General features: G+C 50.4%; 2 protein-coding genes and 1 long non-coding RNA gene across 4 annotated transcripts; 1 reads left to right on the top strand and 2 right to left on the bottom strand.

Moving 5' to 3' along the window:
- Window positions 1–2,377: 2,377 nt before the first annotated feature.
- On the bottom strand, window positions 2,378–3,693 carry LOC112900910. The gene is made up of 2 exons (XR_003230210.1): window positions 3,515–3,693; window positions 2,378–3,143 (listed from the first exon to the last, which is right to left on the bottom strand). It is a non-coding gene; the product is annotated as an uncharacterized LOC112900910 (long non-coding RNA).
- A 6,574-nt stretch (window positions 3,694–10,267) lies between these two features.
- LOC112874003 (autophagy-related protein 18b) lies at window positions 10,268–13,702 on the top strand. The gene is made up of 11 exons (XM_025937140.1): window positions 10,268–10,592; window positions 10,697–10,770; window positions 11,085–11,158; window positions 11,300–11,409; window positions 11,586–11,677; window positions 11,826–11,938; window positions 12,491–12,610; window positions 12,687–12,832; window positions 12,917–13,027; window positions 13,111–13,170; window positions 13,285–13,702. Exons 1-11 carry the CDS (start codon window positions 10,534–10,536, stop codon window positions 13,439–13,441), a joined length of 1,116 nt encoding a protein of 371 aa, XP_025792925.1. The 5' UTR covers window positions 10,268–10,533; the 3' UTR covers window positions 13,442–13,702.
- Window positions 13,703–13,921: 219 nt separating this feature from the next.
- LOC112873990 (serine/threonine-protein kinase BLUS1) lies at window positions 13,922–19,659 on the bottom strand. Of its 2 annotated transcripts, none has more exons than XM_025937119.1 (20): window positions 19,160–19,659; window positions 18,249–18,503; window positions 17,959–18,083; window positions 17,819–17,863; window positions 17,650–17,731; window positions 17,492–17,560; window positions 17,240–17,410; window positions 17,094–17,159; window positions 16,822–16,890; window positions 16,611–16,742; window positions 16,474–16,541; window positions 16,150–16,329; window positions 15,461–15,570; window positions 15,296–15,375; window positions 15,182–15,220; window positions 14,887–15,018; window positions 14,642–14,782; window positions 14,459–14,520; window positions 14,312–14,363; window positions 13,922–14,170 (listed from the first exon to the last, which is right to left on the bottom strand). In XM_025937119.1, the coding sequence occupies exons 1-20, from the start codon at window positions 19,355–19,357 to the stop codon at window positions 14,165–14,167; spliced, it is 2,082 nt and encodes a 693-aa protein (XP_025792904.1). In that variant the 5' UTR covers window positions 19,358–19,659; the 3' UTR covers window positions 13,922–14,164. The 2 variants fall into 2 exon arrangements, with proteins under 2 accessions (XP_025792904.1, XP_025792912.1); XM_025937127.1 differs by having other exon boundaries at window positions 14,899–15,018; window positions 19,160–19,658.
- Window positions 19,660–24,083: the final 4,424 nt, after the last annotated feature.

The raw sequence follows: 24,083 nt of genomic DNA, 5'->3' as shown, positions 1-24,083 counted from the left end.
CACGTCAGCGGTCAATCGCCGAGGCGACGGGCTCCTGATTTTTCGACACGCGGTGCAGGCTGCCGGCTAGCAGGGGCTGTCTACAGGCCCTAGCCCCAAGCCCTGCCTCTGACAACCCTCCCACGTAGTAAAATGGCGAGCCCATGCGGCCATGCATGCTTGCTCGACCGACCAGCTGCCTGCTGTGCTGCCGTGCGTCCTCCGTCACGTCCGCGCCCATCGCCGCGTACGGCTCCATATAAAGATTCAACATGTCCATGTGATTGTGATCCCTGCGGCCAGCACCCAGCTGCTACGGCTACGTCCTTTCGGAACCAAGAATTGTCAGACGGAAAAGAAACCCTTTCCATCGCGGCAAGTGAGTTAAAACGCTTTGCTACCATGGCAGCATCAGTGAACTACTGCACACAGTCGCGACACACGTGAGGCTGCAGTGGCCGATGGATCGGCGACGCGTCCCTCGTCTGCCGTACAAACCCACAAAAACAGGCGTCCAAATGTCGTGCTTGGCCTGTGTGCTCCCCCGCATCCTAGGCGACATGAGCATCGGAGCAGCAGCCGGGAACCGGAGAACGGCCGCTTCTCGGCGGCACGGCTCGCACGGCCGCCATGTAGCGGCTTGTACCCTTGGGCCATACCTGCCGGAGCCAGCCAGCCTGAGGCAGGAGCAGCTGGAGCATCGCTTTTAACTTTAAACACAACACGGCCTCGCCATTATTACCAAAAACTGACAAATCCAAGCCCGGATTTCTTCGCCGCTACCACAGTAGTGTCCAGCGGCCGGACCATGGTTAGGGTTCTTGCTTGTCCCTGTGTGCCCGTTGCCCAGACCAAAGGGCAACGTCACAACAGTATGTAGCATGTGCCCTGCCCGGCCGTCTCTGAATTTTGGATTGTAACTTGAGCCTGACGCTGACACCCGAATGCGTTGGGGTGGGGCGTAACCATGCCATGGCCATCTCGTAGAGCAAATACTCTAGAGACAGTAGCCTATCCCGGAGCACTGACCTTTGGTTGTCCTTTTGTCCGGCCGCTATGGGGACTCGCAATCGATGGGTTAATCTACTCGACCATGCCGACCTAAACCTAACGCCGCAGACAGAGGCTTGCCCCGGAGCCCAATGCAGCGAGCAAGCATGGCGCCGCTCCCAGCTCTGCCTGCATCCATGCCATGCATCGATCTCCGGTTCCCAAGCCACCCCACCAACTCTCCCCCGGCCACCCTTCCCAGTCCCTCCTTCCAGACAGCAAAACACCAAGAAGGCCTCACAGTCCCATGCACGCACCTGCCTCGGCACGACCACACATACTATACACATACATACGCAGAGGACTACAGTACAGTACAATACGCGTCGCATACGGTATACTCCATACTCTATACTGCCCCACTATCAGTACACTGCTGCTGCTGCTGCTGCTGTTTGGGCATGAATACGGGCATTTGATTTGGGCACATGCGAGAGCCTGCAGCAGGGGCCGGTCGCTGTCAGTCAGGAGCTCCCTCTCGCTGGGTTTGAGCAGGAAGCCCACGCTCATTAATCACCGTGACCAGGGGGCCCGGGGCCACGCCGGCTTTAATGGACCCATATTCATTCATTAATCTGACACGCGACCAATGGGCCTTTACTCGGACGGCGTTTATGACCGCCCATCATTCGTTCATCGCCGAGATCGCCGGCGGGGCCCGCGCATTCTCCGCCTCCCCGGCCCCGCCGCGGATCGGGGCGCAGCAGCAGCCTCGGTGGCGTGCGCCGCGCTGCCGGTGACGACGCCGAGGAGGGCTGGGAAGGAGCATGGGGGAATGAATTGTTGGGGTTGGAAAGGTAGGCAAGCAAGCGGCCCACCGATCCCCACGACGGCGGTGCCGAGGGGGAATCGAATCGTGGCCACCGAAACGGCTAAATGCGCGCGGGCGGGCAGGCGAAAGCGCCGCCGGCCCCTAGCTTCTCCGATTTCCTGCCTCCATGGCTGGCGTCGCCCTCGCTTCGTCTCCGTCTGCTTGGAGCTTTGCTTCCGGACGCCGGGCTCGAACGGCCACCACCCACCCATCATCACGCGGGCGAAACGGGCAACGGAAACAGCCAGCCAACCAACCAGACGCATTTTGCTGTACGTTGAGCTGCTGTGCTGCTGATGCGCACGCGCGAGCTCAGGGAAGGGAGGAAGGAGCACACAGCAACAGCCAAGTGCTAGCAGACCCCTCACCTCACATGATCTCAACGGGACAAGAGGGAGAGGACAAGGTAGGGGAGAGAGTAGGTTTCCATTCTCTCTTCTTCCGACCCAGCTTCTTTCCTGCTGGTTTCTTTCGTGTGTGTTTTTTTGCCAACCGTCGCCTTCCATTCTAAACCGGGCAAGCAGGGCACCAAGAAACAAACAGCAAACGGGAACAAGATTACACGAGGAAGAGTATGTAATGATGAATTAGGGGAAGAACAGCAAACCAAGAAGAAAAGGGCAAAAAAAAGAAAGTGATTGAGCCTATTGTGCCAATATCTTACTACTCCACAAGTGGACAGCACACCTCGGGACAAGGAGGGATCAGCTCCCCCACACCCTCATCATCCCCTCCTCATCTTCTTCTTCCTTGCCATGATCGCCGCCCTCCTCTTCCTGCTCTTGCAATGCCATCACCACCAAGCTCGAACACAACACCCGGCTAGCTGCTGCTGCTACACACCTAGCTACTTCAATGGAGGAGCGCGAGAGAAGCTAAGGCAATGCACAGTAGTGGCGAGAGCACCGGATGCCCTCGGCTCGGAGCCGCTATTTATCACGACACCACTGGCTGGATGGATGCCTTGCTCTTCCTCTGAAGCCTTCTTTCCTACTCGCTTTCTTTCTTTCTTTCTGAAGCTTTTTTCTCGCTTTGTGCGGCCTGGAAGCTCTCCCCCTTCCCCCTCTCCTCCTCCTCCTCCTCCTCCCTTTATGCTTTCTCCTACTCTTTGACGTGAGAGGAGATCCTCCTCCGCCACCTCCTCCTCCTCCCTCGCCACTTCCTCCTCAGCTGGAGGGCGGCGGGCCCACGGCGCCAAATCTCCTTTTGGCCAGCCTCGCTGCCCTCTCCTGCTGCTCCACCACCTCCAATGGCTCGCCTCCACCCTTCACTCTCTCCTCCATGCTCCTCCCTCCTCCTCCTCCTGCAGTAAGCTCAGCAAGAAAAAGGCAGGTGTAAGTAAGCAAGCAAGCAGCTGCCGGTAAAGCAAAAGCGAGGCAAAGCTTTTGAACAGAGCAGAGAGCACATGCACAGATAGACGGATAGAGAGAGGAATCAGAGAAAGAGACAGGCTTGTGCACAATAAACAAATCCATGCTGCAATGCGGCAACGTTAGAATGCAGGGGCTGCAAGGACGGGCGGCGGCGTGTACAAAGACCACGCTTTGGACCATGAAAAAAAAAGATCACACACATGCAGGCGATGCAGCCAGCGTGCAGGAGGTGGGAGATGACTGACGGAGGCGAGCTTGTTGCAAAGCAGCTGCAGCTGCAACAGTGGCAAGTTTCACTCACCTACTTTTCCTCCTCCTCTGCACCCGCAATGGCTTCCCCACGCAAAGGCCACAGCTTTCTCTCTCTCTCTCTCTCTACGCCCTCCCTCGAGTTTTTGTTCTCTTCTCCCACCCACCCTCTCTCTCTTTCCCCAGCGGGAGCTAGGCTTTCTTTGAAGTGTCCAATCCACACGAATTGGCTTTCCCCGGCCCTGAAATAGGGCGCCTAGATCTGCGCCAACACTAGAGGCGGCGCAAATGACGGGGATGCCCCTGCGGCCACAACGACGCGAGACCGACCGGCGAGGGGCAGAACCGGGCGCCGCATCGAAAGGCGCACTCCCCCGGATTTCACGTATCCACGGTGGGGGTGGGGAGCTCGAGCCGAGGCAAGCCGCCGTCGTCCCCTCGGCGCGGGGCGCATACGTACGCGGTGGGGCCCCCGTGTCAGCCGCCCCCCACCACCGGCGCAGCTGCTGAGCTTGCACGCGCTGCTGCTGCGGCCTGCCTCCCTGCCTGCTGCAGTAGCAGGGGGCAGTAAGATAGCTGACCGGCCAGTAGGCAGCAATACTGCCACGCCATGGTACCTGTCCTCCGTGCCGTAGCCGCCGAAGCATGGTAATTGTAGAATCATTGGGAGGAAACTGCTCGTACAAATGCATCAGTAACAGTGATTAACAGCGCATCCCATGGATTTTACTGCTGTTTTGGACAGTAGAAGCAGGTTGCCGCGATGGTGGTGTATCAGTGTGTGTGAAAACGGAAGGGGGGACGAGGACTCGGTTGAGTAGATTAGCAGGAGGAGGAGTAGTTGTTGCAGGCGGCAGAGCAGGCTGCGGTGGTGCGCCCATGTGCCCGCCTGCCCCAGGCGAACGCATCCCAACACCAGGCGCGACCACCAGATGGATGGAGGGACCAGGTCTCTCGCTCGCTCACTGTACTCATCGCTGCTGCTGCTGCCGCTCTCTGCTCTCCCCACTCCACCTTCCTGCACCCACACACACGGCCACAGTCGCCCAGCCAAAGGGAAATCAAAACTCAGCGGTGCCCGTCTACTACGCGTAGATCGGTCCCGCGCGTCCGGGCACCATGACCCACCACCATCATCTCCAATTTCCGATAAGGGTAAACCAGGCCGGATGGATTGACGCATGCGGAATTAGCGAGAAGGAGGCGAAAACTACATTTCAGGTGCTTGGGAACTACTGTTACTAGCAGTGCTGGTTGAGAAGGGGCAGAGGTTGCTAAGATCAGACTGAGAAAGAAGGTATCAAGGCGTGTTTGGTTCCGGAGGGCCAAATTTTAACTCTGTCACGTTAAAAGAAATCGTATTATTTAGAAGTATTAAATAAAATCTAATTATAAAACTAATTGTAGAATTACTTAGCTAATTCGCAAGACGAATCCAATAAGGTATGTTAATCCATAATTAGTTTTGTATTTTTAAATGGTAAGATTCTTTTCGATGTGATGGGGTTAAACAAATAGGGCCTAACCTGATGACGAGAGTTGTTAGCCTTCAGTTCATCTCCTCTCTTCAGGACTTCAGTACCATGGTAGCCCCTGCTGGTTGAGGTTGGCTCTGACAAGTGCCGCATTTGTCGTGTGAATAACGTTGAAAAAGTTGCAGGTGTCGTCCTGTTCTTCTCTGAAACCATGTACCCAAAAGACTTGGATAACAAGCAAGTGGCTTACATAACCACAGTCGCTGAAACGGATATTATTGCAGAACACAAATGGCCATCATCCGATGGGAAAACCGAGCCCGTTAGTCTCGCCATGATCAACAACGATCCACCTTGCAAAGTCCACAGTTCAGCTGCTGCTGCTGCCGCCGACTGAACAGGAGCCAAAAAAACAGGCGCCCCACAGTTAGGAGCTGAGATGATAAAGACAAGCTCCCCCGGCGTCGTCCGAACTTGCAAGCCCAAGACCCGTTGGTTTGCACGGTTATAGAGCACTGGACGCTATGCTGTGGCGAGTCACATGAGCATGGACGGTAACCCGCCGACCGGCCGGCCGCCCGGCCGCGCGGCGTCGGCAGCAGCCAGGCCTTGGCGCGTGCGAGTTGGTAGGACGCGGCGTCCGCTTCCGCCATTGCCCTCCCTTCCCCGCCGCCCGCGCGGGCGCGCGATTTGGCCGCTTGCGCGAAGCCGACAGGCCGGCTCTCACATGACTCCATGAGCTGCAGTGCCGGCGCGCCGTGGTGCCCGTGCGCGCGGCCGCCGAGCAGCCGCTTCGCTTCGTTCCGTGGAGAGACCTCGCTCAGACCTGGTAGTAATAAAACTAAAAAGGGGCTCGTGGGGTCGAACATGCCATCCGATCGCGCGCGTGAGCGTTGGCGCCTCCACTCCACGGGCGAACAGACGGGGCCGTCAGCAGCTGATGCTGATTTGCTGATCCTGATCGAGACCCAACATGGGAAGGGGGAGGGAGGGAGCGGTCGGCGTCGAGATTTGGGCACGGGCGGGAGCCACTTGGATTTGGGGTTTTGGGCGGGTTGCTGTTGGATTGGACGCGACGAAGGCGACGCGCTACTGGCTGCGTGCGCTTGGATGCGCGCTGCGTCGCTCGCTTTCCGCATTTAAAACCGCCCCCGGCCGGCATTGCGTGCCGCCGCAGCGGTGGTACGGTAGAGCGGCGCAGGGTGCTCGTCACTCGTCAGGGGCAGTTTCGGCATTGCGATCCCGATCGGTGGAACCTGTGGGGTCAGCGTTTGGGCCCCGCCATGCGGCCCCATGGGTGTAGGTCTGTAGGACTGTAGGTGTGGGCGTAACTTCATCGTCTACCTCCCTCCCAGCGTGTGGTTTTGGCGTCAAAGAACGAACGACAAAGTAGGAGGCGACCCTGAATGGTCTCAAGTTAGATATGGTCTAAACCAATGAGTCGTTACAAAGAAGCAACAGCATTTAAGAACACAGGACAGCGAAACGCAGGAACGGAATGGGCACCACAAGAGTTGCGAACAAACGTTCGTGTGTGTTGAAACGCCGATGCACTTGCACGTGAGAGCAAGTCACGTGACTCCAGGTCACTGCCCTGGCTTTTCCAGCTGATTGCACCAACAATGGCTTCGCTCGTAGTAGATTTTATAGGACTCTCGTCTTCGGCCTTGCCTGATGGCCACCCATTGAGACGAAAGCAGGAAGAAACGAGCAGAGCGATAACTCGCTGCCATTCTCCTGAAAGACCAGAGAGAGCACCTACTAGCCACCCTCGTGGACTCGTGGTCCCTTGGGCAGAAAGCCTCTAGACTTGGTAGAGCTCGATGGAGACGGAGCAACTCCGACGAGATGGAGTAGTGGAGCGAAGTGGCAGCGGTGGTAAGCCGCTGATCGCGATCGCTCCATCCATCCTGCTGCGACCACTCTGTTGGCACTTGCATCGCCGGGGGGTGAGCCATGGAGCTGGACCGGTAAAAAGCTCCGCGTCTCCGTCTCCAACTCTCCAGACCAGGCCCATTCGGGTCGGGGCCGCGCTACCACTGCTACCTACTCCTACGCAACCGCCGCCACTGACGAGGGGCTCGGCTGACCCGGCCTGGAACGGCGCACAGTGCCACGCCTGCCTCTGCCTGCCCGCCCCTGCGCGCACTGCGTATCTGCGACGCACCCATCCATGCAGTTGGACACGCACGGCGAGAGCACTAGCGTGCACGGGGCACGGGCACCACGGGCCTCGCTGACACCGGTCGCAGCTGCGCGCTGCTCGGCGAGCCGCCTCGGGGGGCGACCTAGGGTGGGGGCGGGAGGGAGAGGGACGGCCGGCCGCCGGCCAGCCGGCCGGTACGGTCCGAGAAAGAAAACACTCGAGCGCACGCCGGCAGACGGCGATGGAGAGTTGGAGACTGGCGTAAGCGCGGGACCTAAGGCTGTGGTCGGGGCCCCTGGCGGCCGACGGGTCTTTTCCCTGAGTTATGGCGGTGCTTACGTGCTCCGGCCGGGCGGTCGCCTGACAGACAGGTCCGGGTGTTTTGGCCGGGTCACCGGTTGATGGAGGACGAGGACGAGCGACCGGTCCACGGCTGCATGGTCGTTGCAGGTACCTGCTGCTGCTGCTACTGCTGGTGCATGTGCAGTGCGAGGCTCAGGAGCGGCAGCACAGTGTGGCTACCGAGAGGCGAGAGGAGCCTGGGGCTGGGCTGCGGCGCATGAGCTAGGGTGGTGTTCCGTTCTCGCCGGCGCAGTGGCCGCGGCCATAGCAGCCGCGGCCCGCGGGTGACGCGGACTTGGCTCCCATCCACCACCACCTGGACCCCTGATCGGTCGGTCCAGCTCTCTCGTGCACACACCACACTGCGAGTCTGCGACGCAGCCTTTTGGTTGAGACATCGTTTTGTGTTGGTTTGCCAAGTACCACCTGGCCCTGCAGCTATAGTGTCTAACTTTAGTTGCAGAAGGGAACGGCACCAACCATCCAGCTGGATAGAGATCGATCGGTGGATGTGGTAGAAGATCAAATCTAGCAGCACCTGGCGCTACATTACTGTCACCTATCGTCATCTGAAAATCTAGCCATCCGAATGCGTTCCTCCTTTCCTGGTTAAGTTTGGGGGATTTTTACCACAAGACACTCTACAATGTCGTTTTTTACCACAGGACATCACTCAATCTTGCCTTTGCTGCTGGACACCTTTTAAACGTGCAACTTTGCAAATGGACACTGCAGCGAGTATAATATTCATTTTAAAAAAAATGGAGGGAGAAAAGTTTGTAAATACCCAAACTACCCCTTATTCATGCCCTAACGAAACGCGTGTGCCACCCCATGCCCCCCGCGCGCGGGCAGCAGCCGCCCCCCCCCCCCCGGCGCCCCCCCACCCCCCGGCGCGCGGCAACCCCTCCCCCCCCCCCCCCGCGGCGGCGGCCAGCAGCCGGCCCCCCGCGCGCCCCCAGAGCCCCCCCCCCCGCCCGTCGCTCGGCGGCCTGCCGCGCCGGCGGGGGGCCCCTGCTTGGCGGTGGCGCCCTGCCGTGCTTCGCCGCGGGGGGGGGGGGGGGGGGGCGGGGAGGAGGGGGCGGTGGCGGTAGGAAACAGCCGGCACAGGGGGTAGTCTGGGTATTTAGAATTTTTTCTCCCTCCATTTTTCTCAAAATGAATATTATAATCGCTGTGGTGTCTATTGGCAAATATGCACGCTTAAAGGGTGTCCAGCAGCAAAGGCAAGATTGAGTAATGTCCTGTGGCAGAAAACGATATTGTAGAGTGTCCAGTAGCAAAATTGCCCTTAAGTTTATGGCGAAAATCTAGCCAGCCTGCCCTTCGGTTTTCACATTTTTACCGTCCAATTGGCTTCGAGATCGAAGAGATAGATACGAGTCTACGGGAGAGACTTTTAACCACCTGCACCCAGTGCTGCCTGGCGTATATATATACCTCCAGTAGCACGGTATATATACTACCTGTGGTGCTGCTACGATGCGTACAAGTGCTGCCTGGCGTATATATATACCTCCAGTAGCACGGTATATATACTACCTGTAGTGCTGCTACGATGCGTACAAGTGCATGAGTCCACGTACGGATATTACGATGGATGCCGATGCGCTCGGCTGCTAAGGCGAATCTTAATGGAAGTATTAGGAGTTTTATAAGAATTAAATATTATACCACATCAGCAATTTGCCGATACGATAGGTCAACTGTACCGGAGAAATGTTACGATGATAACACTACTCTCTTATTTCACAACACTTCTCAAATTTACACTCTTGAAAACTGTGGAGCATTCAGTCTTGAAAACTGTGGGAGCGAATACTGAGACTAGCCTAATTATTGCGTAGCGCGTGACTGGTACGCGCACTGTGGCTCGGCCGCCGGATCGCCGGACCACTACGGCAACACCAAGCGAGCGCGAGCGGGCGGCCTCCTCTCTCATGCGCGTGGCTCGAGGAGCAGCCTGGGCGGCCTGGCTGGCTGCTGCTGGTGTTGCCTGGGGCCTGGGGCCTGCAAAGCTGCCCGCTTAGGATAATCGCTCATGATTAATTAGATCGCCTCGGAGTGGGGATGATTAGACAAATCGCGCTGCCGGGGCGGCCAAACCGGCAAGCTTTGCGTTTCCTTGGGCGGCTACCGGCCGATAGAGCAGAGGCCGTCAGGTGCAGAGTTGACCTGATGAGCGGAGCGGATGCAGCTGACCTTCTGAATTTGATCTTCAGAAAAAACAGAGAACGCGCCCTCCTGTACATCAGGTGAAAGTCATGCAACTTCGAAACCTTCCAGTTTTTTGTCCAACGCGGTGTGGTAAAAAAGGGACTGAAGCGCCATCAGTGCTTCCACAAATCAACTTCAACACGCAACGAGGGCTGAAATCAACTCGCTGTCAGAACATATAAAAGTCATGCGCGGCAAAGCTGGCGCCGGGCAGAAATCAATCGATCAGGGAGAAAAGCAAGTGCGGATCGGGTTTGTAAAAGTTCACTACCTAGGAGAGTACTCTTATGGCCAGAGAGAGAGAGAGAGAGCCATAATTGGAGCCATTTGGACATTGGATCTCGCTTCCAATAAGCTTTTGCAGTTGCACTATCGTGCTCATCTTCTTCTGTCGGTAGGTATCCCTTTCGCTCGCTCCGACTCTCCGATGCAGCCCATCATCAATCCGCTCACGCATTTCCAACTTTTTTAGTGTACCAATCTTTATAAATTGCTTTTGATTTTTGGGCCTAATTATGACGGGCCACACATGGGCCAAAACGAGGCCGACCTCGGCCTGGGCACACATCGTGCTCCTCCTGGCCCGCGGGAGGGCTGACAACGAATCGGATTCCCAGGCAAAAAAGCTCGCCCTTGTACTCTCTCTCGCAGTCGTCGTCGCCCCCCTCCTCTTCCCGACGTCTGGTGGTATCGGGTTTCGCGTGGCGTGGAGGTCCTTCCGAAATCAGGATCGGTTTCGCTGTTGGCGCGGAACCCTAGCTTGCTTCGGCATTGGAGTTCTAATCGAATCCGCCCACCTACGCTAAGCCCGCCCCAAGTCGCAGGCTCTACCGGAATTCACAGAGACGGACGGGGAACCGGCGAGAAGATCGAATTCTGACTGCGCCGGCGATGGCGAGCAGCTCGGCTCCGTCGCAGGTCATCTGCGCCTCCTTCAATCAGGACAACAGGTGCGTGCGAGACGGAAGCCGCGGGAATGACTTCGGAACTTCAGGTCATCTGCGACTCCTTCAATCAGGACTCTGACTCTGGTTTCTGGGTGTTCGTGTTGCAGCTTGTTTTCTGTGGGGACGAAGGAAGGCCTCAAGATCTTCGACTCCCGTAATGGGAGGCTCTGCTATGAAAACAGTGAGTTTTTCAGAAACTCTCATTTTTCTTTGACCGCTTCCTTCAGTTTCGGTGGAAACATCCCATGGTTGAACAGCAAACGAATTGGCACACCCTGTCATGTCAGACTATAGACAATTAGCGTTCTATAATTTTGATGAAGGAGCAATACGATACTGTCTTGCAGAATCAAATCAAACAACACTCAAAGTTGTTTATTGATCCTTCCCTCGCAAAAAAAAAGTTTATTGATCATTCTGCTGTGGAGAACTGTTCTGTAATAGTGCTACTATTATAAGACGCTGAAGGATATATGAACCTCTGTGTGTTTGCAGATCTTGGGGGATTAAACATTGTGGAAATGCTATTTAGCACAAGCCTTCTTGCCATTGTTGGAACCGGTGAACAGGTACCTCAGGAATTTCTCATAGTTTTGCTTAAAATTGGGCTAGTTCCTGTTGATTGTTTGCTCCTAGACCTGCTGAACTTGCATAGGTTAGTTGAGTTCACTTGTTGACTGCCAGTTCGATTTTTCTTTCCTCTTTTGCAGCGTGCAATGTCTCCTCGCCGTCTCTGCTTGTTCAATACCCAAACAAAACAATCGAAGAGAGATCTGAACTTTAAGACTTCAATTTTGGCTGTTCGATTAAATATGAAGAGGTAAGCTGCTACGTCATTGTATTTATCAATTCCTTGGTGATTTAAATTGATATTTTCTTAATCGATGATTACCAATCAAATCCCAATCTCCAGACACAAACTAGGAATCTCGTTTTGTTGTGAATACTTGAGTTGCAGTGTTCTTTTGAATAAAGTAGCTATCACATTGTTTGCAGGCTTGTTGTTGTATTGCAAGACAGGACTTTTGTTTATGATCTAAATAGCACTACTATCTTGGAAGAAATTGAAACAGGACCCAATACAAAAGGTAAGGATCCTACTGCTGCCTGTTTACCAAATTTTCATATTACAGCTCTTGCGGATGTTACTGCTGCCAAGCTGGCAAAAAATATTAAGTTCTTGAGTTGTCGCTACTTGCCATATTTGCTGCTAATATTATTATGTTTTATAATCAGGTCTATGTGCATTTGCTCCTAATTCAGAAGAGTGTTATTTGGCTTTGCCAGCAAGCACATCTAAAGGATCTGCTTTAGTGTACAAAACATCAGAACCTGAATTAATATGTCAGGTAATTTGTTGTTTGCTGTTCCAAACTTATATTGGCCAGGTGGTTTAGATCCGTTTTCTCATATACAGCTGGTAAAAAAATCACTACTTTATTCTCCAGGTTTGCATCTTGGCTGACAATCATTATAAAAGAGTATTAGAGTTCACTAGTTATTTAAGAACCCTTGATCCATTTTCAAACAATAGAAAACGAGCCAATGGCTATGCAGCCGATGTGGCAGCATATAAATTATTTATCAGTATGGGTAAAACAGGTTGAAGCTCTATTCGATTTGGTTTCATGCTTATTGTGGTTTGAGAAACTTGCAATACACACCTTAGTCACCTTTCAATGTCTAATCTTGCCAGTAGATGGCGGTTTCTTGTAACCATATTTTCTTCTGAAGAAAACACTTGATTTGGAGGGTTGAGACTATCCAGATATAAGCTTGCATCCTCAACTCTCCCAATTATATGCCCATATCCAATTCCTTCAATAAGAACCCTTGCAGCGGGAAGTTAACTGCTGCATCTTCTTCCCTGTCTTCTCACTGTATGTGTAATTGGCTGACAGATAGATGCCCATCAGGCTCCATTAGCTGCAATGGTTTTTTCTTCGAATGGCATGTACCTGGCAACGGCTTCTGAAAAGGGTACTATGGTTAGAGTACATCTCGTCACACAAGCAACCAAGGTAAACTTACCTTTCTTCTCTGACATCGAACCCTCTATGATCTGCCTAATCTCTTTTTGCATTTTTACTTCAACAGTCACATAGTTTTCGCCGGGGAACATACCCATCGACGATCTATTCACTGGCATTTAGTCCATCTGTTGATCTGCCTGACGTTCTTGTTGCCACAAGTTCATCAGGCTCTTTGCACCTATTTTTCCTTGATGCTGCCAGAAATGGAAGGTATATTTCCTGTTTCTGTTAGCTAAGAATTTGCAAGCCATTATCTCATAGGCATGATTTTACTTGATGATACCCATTTTCCAGGAGGCAAGCAAATACATTGCTCAGTTCAGTAATTCCTGGATCAGTAACTGATGCTTTGGACCCAGCTAATCATCATGTTATTCACAATGTTGTCCCTGCAGACATCAAGAGGTTCATTCAAGCTCTTCTGCTTTCTGCTACTCCTTGTACAAACTTCATTATTGATTTTGCTGACACCATCATTTGGAATGCAGCTATCTGGCAGTACAGAGTGTTGAAAATTCGCAAAATTCTTCCAAACTACCTGCGTTGAAGTAAGGACCACAAAGTCATCCTCCGTTCATGACTTCTTTTCTTTTTGTTGTTGGTAAACGCGCTATCTGCTGCAACCTGTGCATGTCTAAATTACTCACGCGATATTTTTGCAGGACTGTAATTTACATTGTAACACAAGATGGGTACTTCCGGGAGTATGTGATCGGCACAACCAAATCAAATGAATCTTCATGGTTGTTGGAGCGTGAATTCAATTTCCTGGATTCTGGCTTGAGTACTCTCAAGCACAATGAGCAGCACATAGACTGACTAGTAAAGCTTGCTGACTGCTCTCTCCTCCGACCAGGACTTGTTGGGTGATTATGTCTGTATATATACTCATGCTGGTTCTTAGGCATGACTTAACCGTGCATTGGGATTAACTTCAATTGTACAGAGCGTAGAGATGCCCATCACCGATGGGAATTGGTGTGTCGTAGCGCATGTAAATTATTTATTGAATCGAACAGCAAGTCTGATGCAATACAAAAAAAGAAAAATCCAGACATGTTGATTTCATTTTGTGCCAGTCACCTTGCTTTGTTTTTTTTTTCATTCTTTCACCAGGCTCTGCATGTACTTTTGCTTTGGCATAACACTATCTTGTAATGAAAAAGCGTGAAACACGACCTTCTCAGCTGATCGCACCTAGGATCCTGATAGTATGTTCAACCTTGCTAGCGACCAAATGGCTTTGTCCGCAACATTAAAATGTGGCTTTGTCCGCAACATTAAAAGGCAAGCGATACAAAACTTTCAAATCTTAGCATATTCAACTATTTTCCCTCCGCACGGGAAACAGCGCTACAGCAAAAACACAGCGCCATGCCATCCAGAAACACATACACATATATTCGGGGCCAACACTAGTATCCTTCTTAGGAGTAACAAACGCTTATTTTCACTGTCTCCTAAGCTAAAAGGCCACTTGAAAACCGCAATCGACAGAAATCATATGACGCACCCTTAATTGCTCCCTTCGCAGCTTGAGCATCAGATCTGTCAATAAGAAGCGTTCCTATTATTGACATGCAGAAATTTTACACTGTAGCAATTCTTCATTAGGGATTCCTGGGGTATCCACTGGTCATTTTCTGCATTTTTAAGATTCTCGAAAGATGTACAAAAATTAGTGCGCACCTGCGCTGCCTTTGCTTTAAGCCTCTGCACCTCATCTTGTGTACACAATAACCTGCACCACTCCGAACTTTCAGGAATCAAGGCCGAGGTTTTTAAATTGGCGCATGTCTTACTTTGGTTTGGAAACACCAGATTAAAAGTGATTACCGCCATTGCAACTCCAATATCTCATTCATTAGCTCTTTCTCCTTTTCATGTGCAGCTTCCAACTAGACAACAGCCCCGGTTATTTAACATCATCGATGACTATCGAGGTTTTTGCTTGTTTTGTAACACTTCGATATTCATAACTGAAATGATCAAGCATAGTCTAGCAAGAATTCAACTCACCATGGATCTGTCAACTGATATTGAAGCTGATGGAGATGTTGAGCGGCTTGTGGAAGGGATACACGGTGAAGCCATAGAAGGTACGCCTGGCGAAGCCATGTCACAACCACTTAACTGCTTCATCGCGTGAAGTATTTGCTCCTGCAAGGGAGGACAAGGAAAGGGAATCAACACTTCAACAGAGCTCAGGCTTTCATTCCGAATTGTTTGATGGGCGGGTGTTCTCTTCTGTCTGTGTCTTTTACAGGTGGCTTTACCCTCTGAAGCATATTTGTCTGAAGAACGCTATATAGTTGCATGTAAAAGGAGCCACCAATAATGCTTGATGCTGCTTCTGCGGAAGATGGGATACTTAAAGATGGAAGGCGAGAAATTGTCTGCATATTAGCAAAATGGTATGTTTATAGTCATAAACATCAAATGATGAAAAGGGGAAAAAGACACTCGTTTTTTTTTGGCAGAAGGAAGAAGTTTAAGGACATTTTTTTTCTCCTGCTTCTCAAAAACAATAACAAAATTTGTAAAAGTGGATCCTATAACCTGCATGCTGTGACACTTTTGTAGGCCAGGTGATTGAGCCTGAGATTATAAAAAAATATGTCATCATTCAATTAACCAAATATTTGTGCGCTAACTGTTAATTTCTGCCAATACCTTATCAAAGTCAACATGCCCAGGTATAACTTTAAATCGACCTCTTATAAGTGGAGGTTTCGATCTATCGTCATGGTCCTCTGCATTAGAAATGAAGCATGTTAAAATTAACGGAATAAGAAGTATCGAGTTCATGGTACAAACAGCTATATGTATTTCATTCACCTGCTGCTTTATGTAACTTAGGAGCAGCTTCAGGAGATGTTTCATCTGATACATGCCAGGGCGCTCCATTACCCTTGTCACGGTTATGAATGTTACTTTGCAGTTTAGAGCTGAAAGGATTTACATATTGCTTTGAGAAGATAGATAACTTAAGCAACAAAACAAATAACAGGTGCATAAGAACATCATAGCTTCTTGAACAACACCAAGTCAATGGCAAAATGTAAAAAAAAAAGGTTGCCGGGATGTGGGAATCAGAGCCACCTGTAAGTTTCCTTTATTATATATAATGAAAGTTGTGTAGCATACATGTTAGCTATGCTGTCTTGAATACGAAATAACCTACTTCTAATTAGTTTATATCCGAGGCAAATGAATTTATGAAAACACATAAATTCAAGGAGCTTGATTTGAGTACGAAATTATTCCCAAACACTACTGCTGAACACATAAACTGAAAACTGTAGACCCGAGCTAAGTAACATTAGAATTACATCAAACCATAAGTGGCACTCCTTAACTGAAATTTCATAGACTCTGCTGCAAGCTGCAAGCTGCAATACTCTCTCTCGTGGCAGTCATTAAAAAAAAACAGGTTTTGCTTCTGATTTTGATCATGCTTTGCTACTGCTTTAGAGTAGTCAGTTGTTCAGGTGTAGAATGTACTTAGTCTATAAACAAGAACGAACCTCTCTTTGGACGAAAGGAGTCCATCTGATGAGCAAGAACTAAGAGAAAACTTCCTTTCAAGGAGTGAGCTAGTTGGAATAATGTCTGAATGTCTCTCTTGACATTCCAAATCATTGTTTTCCATGCAGTTGTCTTTCTTGACAAGACCGTTTATAGGCATCCCACGCATAGAAGCATTCCTGACAATGTAAAAGAAGTGAAAAACCAAATTGCTGAAGAAAGAGGATGTTTAAGTTGCCATAGTCCTAAATGAAGCACTCATAGAACTAGATCTTGTCAGAACTATATAAATTCGAAGATCAGATTTGGAAAAGGTCAATTACCTTAACAAGCAGGCAGGCTGATCAGGAGATGAAACAGTTGACTTATCATTGGCTATAACATCGTTTTCCTACCAACTTTTCTTGGGTTAGATGTCATCCCAAACATTATGGAAATTTCCACAGGAATAGATACTTACGATGTCAGTATCATACTTCATTGAGAAATCTGTTGACATATTAGGCCCTTCTGTTGCTTGCTCCTGCAAGCTGTCCAAGTCAAAGAAAGATGCATCTGAATCTTTGCATATACTGTCTTCACATTCTGTGCCCTGAAAAAAGGTCAGTGCATGGAATTACATGGTGTGAAAATCAATGAATAAAGAAACAATGGAAACGGTATATGCCTACCAATGAAGCTTGGGATCTCAGGTCATCCATGTCAAAGTTCCAGCTGCTAATACCCCTTTTGTATTCATCCTATCGAAACAAGAAATAGTAGGGATTAAATGCATAATTTGGAAACTAGTTATTTAGGGTAATTTGGGAGAGCGTTGTTTCTTTACTGGAAACATTTTGGGGGGTGGGGGGGGGGGGGGGGTGAACATCCTAGCGGAAAATTTTGCTCAACTTACTACAGGAATAGAGCAATTTCCACAGATTCAGATATTTAGAATGTGCACCTGTGAGATTTCTTCTTTCTTTCCGTCAGACATTTTCTTTTGAGCCATTAAACTTTCATCCTTTTCCTGCATCGCAGAGAAGTTTTCTGTATTAATTATACGAAGAAGGATAGTTGGCCACAAAGTAGAACTTAAAACTAGTGTACCTTCAAAGCTTGATATCTGGCACCAAGGCCAGGCAATCCTTCCAAAAGCTTTCGAGCAATGAAATCGGTGGAACGAGCTTGCTTGAAAAAGGGTTGCTTCAACAACTTTTTTGCCGAAGGTCTCTTTGAAGGGTCTTTTACCAAACACATAGCAATCATTTGCTTGAAGTTCTATTACAAAATTTAATGTTCAGAAATAAGAAGTTGTACTCAACATAGGTAAAATATGGAGGTGATCCAAAAAAGTATTACTCTCGAGAATTTCTTATCTCTCTCATAGTCAAGACCCGGAGGAGCATTCTGAAGCGTCATAAGCAAGACCTGACAAAGTACAGGAGTTTTATGTAGCGTTGGAACATAACACGAAGATTACTCCAAAGATAATGTAACGACAGCTGATGAAAGTTTACCTTCATAGGGGGGTACTTTGAGAAAGGAGCATGACCATGGGCAAGTTCAAGTGCAGTAATTCCAAAGGACCATATGTCTGCTCTGCAGTATATTGAAGTAGCTCCAGCTAACAGTAGCAATGCAGATGAAAATTACTAAGCAAGTAACCAGGAAAATCTAGTACCCTACCTGAAATCGTATCCATGTAGCTGCTCCATAACCTCGGGAGCCATCCTAATACATTGAAAATATCCAACGATGAACATGTGCAGAAAAAAGATCTACATGTTAGAAGGAAATAGTATTCCATATTATTTAAGATTCTGTACCAGCAAGGAGTTCCCACAAAAGTATTTCTGGCCCTCTGCCTATCACCAGAATCAAAAAGGCAAGCAGAGACTCCAAAATCCCCAAGCTTAATTCCACCCCGAGAATCGACTAGAATATTTCCTGCCTATCACCAAAACAAAGGAAAACAATATAACAACTACTTAAATTTGCTGAAACAACTAAACAGAGAAAAGGTATATTACTTATATGTGGCTATGTGGCGGTCAGAAAAGGAGCAGAAAGCAATCCAGATGCATGGGACCAAAGCCGGTTGCAACTGTGTATTTACCTTCACATCTCGATGTATATGCCCATGATGGTGAAGATACTCTAAACCTCTCAGGACTTCACGAAGCACTGTTGCAATGACCGCTTCCTCGAAACCAGTAGGATGGACTGATTTCATTATGTGAAGACAAGACCCTCCAGCCATGTATGGCATAATCACCCATAACGTTTGGTCCTTTGTAAATGAACAATGTGCCTTGACAACGTTAGGGTGGTCTATGAGAATCATTGTCTGAGCTTCACGCATGATGTTGTTCTGCATTGAATATTGTTGTTAGTTATTCAGACGCTACCGAAGCTACGTAAGCTAGAAACAGACCCAGAAACTTGAATAGGAGACTAAAGTGACACCCAACAGTTACGAAGGCAGTAAAAAACACAACGAGATACAACTGAAAGAACATAAAAACTGTCGGCGCCCTTACATTTAAGATTTAATCAGCATCCACCAAATAAATATTCATTTATTTCCAGAGTCGATACCGTTCTCAGCTATAATACACAGGACAGAAAAACGAATTCACCCAAGTCATTCTTCTGAACATCACTTGTCCAAAATAGATCCCAAAAATGTGCGGGAGGAGCAACTACGTTGCAGAGTCAGTATCATTCTCAGCTATATGCACAGGGATCATTTTCTCCAGAATAACGAATCCGACCAAGTCATTACTCTGAACATCACTGGTCTAAATAGTTCCCAAGAGCAAAATCAAAATGTGCGAGGGGGACAACTAGGCCATGCGATCTCCCACCACTACCAGTTCATGCGTCCGCAGATCATCTAGTGCACGCACATATCTACCCCGTTAAATCGAGACCATGCTCGTTCGGCAACACGCAGCTTCATCCAGTGAAACAAGACGGAAGCAACCGGAGATAAATGAAATGGAAGTAAAATGGCGTAGCGCGTACCAGGTCGCTGTTTGTGCGCTCGAAGTCGAGCACCTTGACGGCGACAACCTCATCCAGCGGCTTGCAGAGCGCGCGGTACACGATGGCGCTGACGCCCTGCCCGATCTCCTCGTACAGCTCGTAGTCGTCCACGTGGATCGGGTACTTGCGCCTCTCCGCTCCCCCGCCGCCCGCCGCCTTTTCCCCCGTCCCCGTCATGCTGCCGATCCCCCGATTCCCGAGCCGGAGGGCGAAATCCCGCCGACGATCAGGTGCGCGCGATCGATCGCCGACGACCGAGCCGGGGCTCCAGGATTGCGGGGTTCCCGCCGCGGAGGGAGGGTGGCCGACGAAACCCTAGTCTCGCACCGCCATCACACGCGACAGAAGTGGTGGCGCAGAGGCGAGGAGGTGTGGGGCGGGAGGAGAGGAGGGGCACCTCACCTGTGAATGGCCGCGCGCTGCGGGGGAGGAAGGAAATGAAGAGGGGATGGGGGCGCGTGCCTGAAGCGGGAGCCGGACATTTGGATGCAGGGAGAGCGCCACTTGGTTGGGACGGGACGGGAGGATGCGGCGCCGGGGTGACGCGCTGACGCTGCACGGTTGCGTTCCTAAATGGTCAACGGTGTTCTCTCACTTGTGCATGCACTCCCTTATTTTACTTTTGTTTTTTGAGGCGTGCAAATTACAGCTCGACCTTGTTTATCTTTGGCTAACAACTAGCTTCCACTTGGTTCATATTTAAAAGTACTTTTGATTTCGTGTTCATGAGCCAGGTTGGATAAGAGAAAACGATGATCGAAGTAGGGTTTAGCAATAGGTGGGCATCTGTATGAAGGAGCATGCCACTTGGAAAAGGAATGATGCAATATGAGGGTAAGGTTGCATTGTGGTGACATTGTGTGCATGTGCATGCATCATCAGAATGAATGGCACGTCCTTTAAGATGGATTGTAGCATAGGAGATTCACACGTATTTTTATATATCTTTCAAGATATACTTGGGGTATCCTAATTTTAGGTTGCCAAACAAAATGGGTTAGCAATTTAACCTATGTTAATCAAAAATTCAAAATTATAAAGGATTGTGGTGTTGCCAGCTCAAAGGTTAAATTGCTTGCTATCTCCCATTGGAGCTTGGTGATGTTTTAAGAATCGACAGCATCCACTAAACATTGCTTTTCACGTTACCAATAATATGAATACAGTAAAGTTATAATATATGCATGGTGACAACAGAGTATTCGTAAAGTTAATTTTCCATTCCTTCAAAGATAGGGTAAGGAGCTCAGTAGCATGTATAAGGCCTATACTGGTGCGAGTCATTAGAAGGCTTATACGACTGCAAGCAACATGTGTTCCTTTTTTGTTTTGTTTCTTGTTCCAATAGATAGCGTAACAACATTCGACTTCCAGCAATCCGTTTTAGTCTAGCTGGTTAGGATAACCCGGGTTCGAGTCCCGGCAATGGAACCTTTTTTCTTTTGTTTTGCGGCACAGTTTAGATTTCGTTCGGCATAGCTTCACCTCCTTCCAAAACGGTTTCTGAAGCAGCTTCTCTGGTGAAACTGAATCTAATTTTAAAATCGTTTGGTGAAACGTGGTCCTACGGGAAAAGCTAGGCGAAGCTACAATTTCCGGCTTCTTTTTTTGCTTTTGTCTTGCGGCACAGTTTAAGCCCCGTTTGGTATAGCTTCAGCTTCGGTCCCGGCAATGGAACCTTTTTTTCTTTTGTTTTGCGGCACAATTTAGATTTCGTTCGGCATAGCTTCACCTCCTTCCAAAACGGTTTCTAAAGCAGCTTCTCTGGTGAAACTGAATCTAATTTTAAAATCATTTGGTGAAACATGGTCCTACGGGAGAAGCTAGGCGAAGCTACAATTTCCGGCTTCTTTTTTTGCTTTTGTCTTGCGGCACGGTTTAAGCCCCGTTTGGTATAGCTTCAGCTTCTTCCAAAATAGTTTCCGAAGCAGTTTCTCTAGTGAAACTGAAGCTATTTTCAAAATTATTTGGTGAAACGTGGACCTGCGGGAGAAGCTAGGCGAAGTTACGATTTCCGGTTTCTCCTCACCGATATAAGCTGAAAACAGCTCCACCGAATGCTTCATAAATAAAGCTGCTGGAAAAATACCCCTTTCGTAGAGCTTCATATAAAACTTTCTTTAAAGCTCTTCAAAAAGCTACACCATGTAGGCTCTTAGCCTATTAGCCACCGTTGGGCTCGCACTTGACTTTTCTTTTTTTTTCTTGCCTCCAAACCAGCTTTCTCAGCAAAGGCCATACGCTTCTTACTTCCTTGATACGCCCGTTGCTTTCAGAGCATCCATAATTCCATATACATATCCTGGAGACCTTAGCATGCAATGGCCTGCAGAGGGAGGACTTGAGCTGTAAAGGTCACCCATCCAATCCAAGCAACCAAAAGCAGGTGCTGCATGCAGCTGGGAGTGAGCTAACTTGTTGTCATCACGGATTCAGTGACGCCACATTCTAGTAACTTGCAGCACGAGCCATAGCTGAATGAGGGAACGCGAAAGTATTGGCACCCTTTTGCATCTGCAATGCAGTGTCTGCAACCCACTGCTGGTAAGCATTGCCCAATGATCACAACGCATATCGCACAGCCACAGGAACATGCACATGACACCAAGCCACAACATGCTCTCCAGCACCAAGTACGCTTACACCAAACAAGAGATTTCATTATCGTTAACAAATGCTTACATTCACCTGTGCTACCTGTATGCTACTGTTCGAGTTCGACACTGAATCACTGGTATCCCTTCCAGTTTTTCGACACTAAATTACTGGTATCCCTTCCAGCTCCATCACTGGATGTCCTGGCCTCTTGATGTCCTCAAAAATCCATCCACACCAGCGCCAAAGACTGAAGAACAAACTTTGATTATCTTCGATCTGTCAGTCTGTGACTCCAAGAACAAAGAAATGCAGAGCCCGAGCGAATCAAAATCAAGTCAAAGCAGCGTTGGCCCTTTGCAGGCAAAACGGTGAACACCTACGCTGCCGCTGCCGCTGCCGACACGGCAGGGGACAAAACGCAAACCGGCCAGGCGACGCCACCAAACGAGGCTACGAGCAAGCGGAGGCCATTGCATGCATTTGGGCCAGTGGAATGAGCTGACCGGAGTTGACAGGCGACGAGGAGGGAAGGAGCCGGCCGTGTAGTGCGCCAGCGGCTCAAGCGCGGCGGGAGGCAGGAACCCTATGCGGCTGTGCAGAACGAGAACACGCCCCAGCTCCATCCTGCAAACCGTGGCAGCTCCACCGCCGTCCGAGGGCATCGCTGTACAGGGCTTCATCTCAACTCGGTGGCGACACTCCGGCGATCTCCAGGCGAGCTACATTCACCGGCGGTGAGGGTGGTGCGCACACGTAAACCTGACGGAGGCAAGCGCGGACGCGGAAATCCTAGCGGCTGCGATAGCGCCGCCGGCAGGGCATTGCCGGGTGTCTTATCGGTGGCCCGGAACATTTTCAAAAGCCCCCGTGATTCGATTCGCATCGCGATTAATAATTGCGATTCAAATTAGAGAGTTATATGTAAATATACCCCCTACATTTATATACCCCCTAATTCGGATCGCGACTATGAACCGCGATCCGAATATTTTCAATTAGGACTCTATGTTTTGCATACAGCCCCCTGGTTGGTGTCCGTTGCTGCTGCCGCCAGTCCGCCGCCGTCCTCCCCGCCGGAATCGATGAGCCCCCTCCCGCCCATCAATCGCCGATCTCACCCACGCAGGAAGGACCTGAGGGAGGCGCGCGATTCGCCGCAGTCTCGGGCTCACGTGACCGGGCCGGGCGGGCATGGCAGCAACAACCGCCATGGCGTCGATCGTATTTGGATTTCTCCGTCGTCGCCTCGTGGAGCTCGCGAAGAGCACGATGCAGCAGCACCAGAGCGCGCGCCGCCTGGCGACGGAGTCTACTCGACGACGTGTCCTGGTGTCGCGGCACAAGGGGGTAGGCAGGTGCGGGGCCTCTGTGGGCGCGCTCTGGTGGCGCTGCCCGCGCTCCATGGCGGTTTCGTTCTGTACGAGGAACTGCAGTGACCGGACCATGGCGAGAGGATGCAGCATCTCCCACCAGAAGACGGCATGCATGCGCTGCGTGACGGCCGGCCGCGGCCGGTTAGATTTCCTCGAGGTAGACTGGGACGGCGGCATTGATGCGGCGTGTCGGACGTGCGCGCAAGCCGCGGCGTCGCGCGCCCCCGCATGCTTCGTCTCAATGTGCCGACGAGCCCGCTGGCTGAGCACATGGCAACCTCGTCGACAGTTGCTTCGAGTACGTCTCGCCTATGGGCACGCCTCGGTGCCCGTGGCGACGAGGAGATGGCCGCCTTGCTTCCCGGGTCGTTCGAGTGCAGGCTCGACGCATCGGCGGCCGGTGCGGCTCCGTCTTGCGCGAGGTTTCAAACAGGCAGTTAGCTGTTGCGCTCAGGTTTATTGTGGTTGCTGACAGGATCTCCCGTCTTCAGAGACAAGCATGACTACGAAATCAGAAGACTACGTGTATCCTCGCCGAGTCGCCGTGCTCTGCCTCCTTGCTCTTGCCACCATTGGCTTGGGGAGACGGGGGGAAAGGAGCTCAGGCTCTTGTGGAGACTTTTTTTTTTTAGCTGAAACTACAGACCCACATATCAGCGTAGTATAGAGTAGTTTTTTTGAGGATAGTAGTAGAGTAGTTGATGCAAAGGCGTAGAGCATTGCCAAAAGCCAAAAGGTGCAGATCTACCATACTGCTTCTGTGCTCCCCTTTTCCGGTGGTGCGCTGGGCTGAAACATGTTTTGGCTGCCGCTTTGCGGTTGGGGGTGCGGGGTGTCAACGGCCGGCCACCGAGCGGCCGAGCCCACCCGGCAACACTACCACCAGCCCGGCCGCTGCGGCGAGGTGGACCAACCACCACCATGCAATGCCA

The sequence above is a fragment of the Panicum hallii genome, chromosome 1 (genome assembly GCF_002211085.1).
Source record: "Panicum hallii strain FIL2 chromosome 1, PHallii_v3.1, whole genome shotgun sequence".
NCBI classification, from domain to species: domain Eukaryota; kingdom Viridiplantae; phylum Streptophyta; class Magnoliopsida; order Poales; family Poaceae; genus Panicum; species Panicum hallii.
This window is presented reverse-complemented; position numbering and strand designations above follow the sequence as displayed.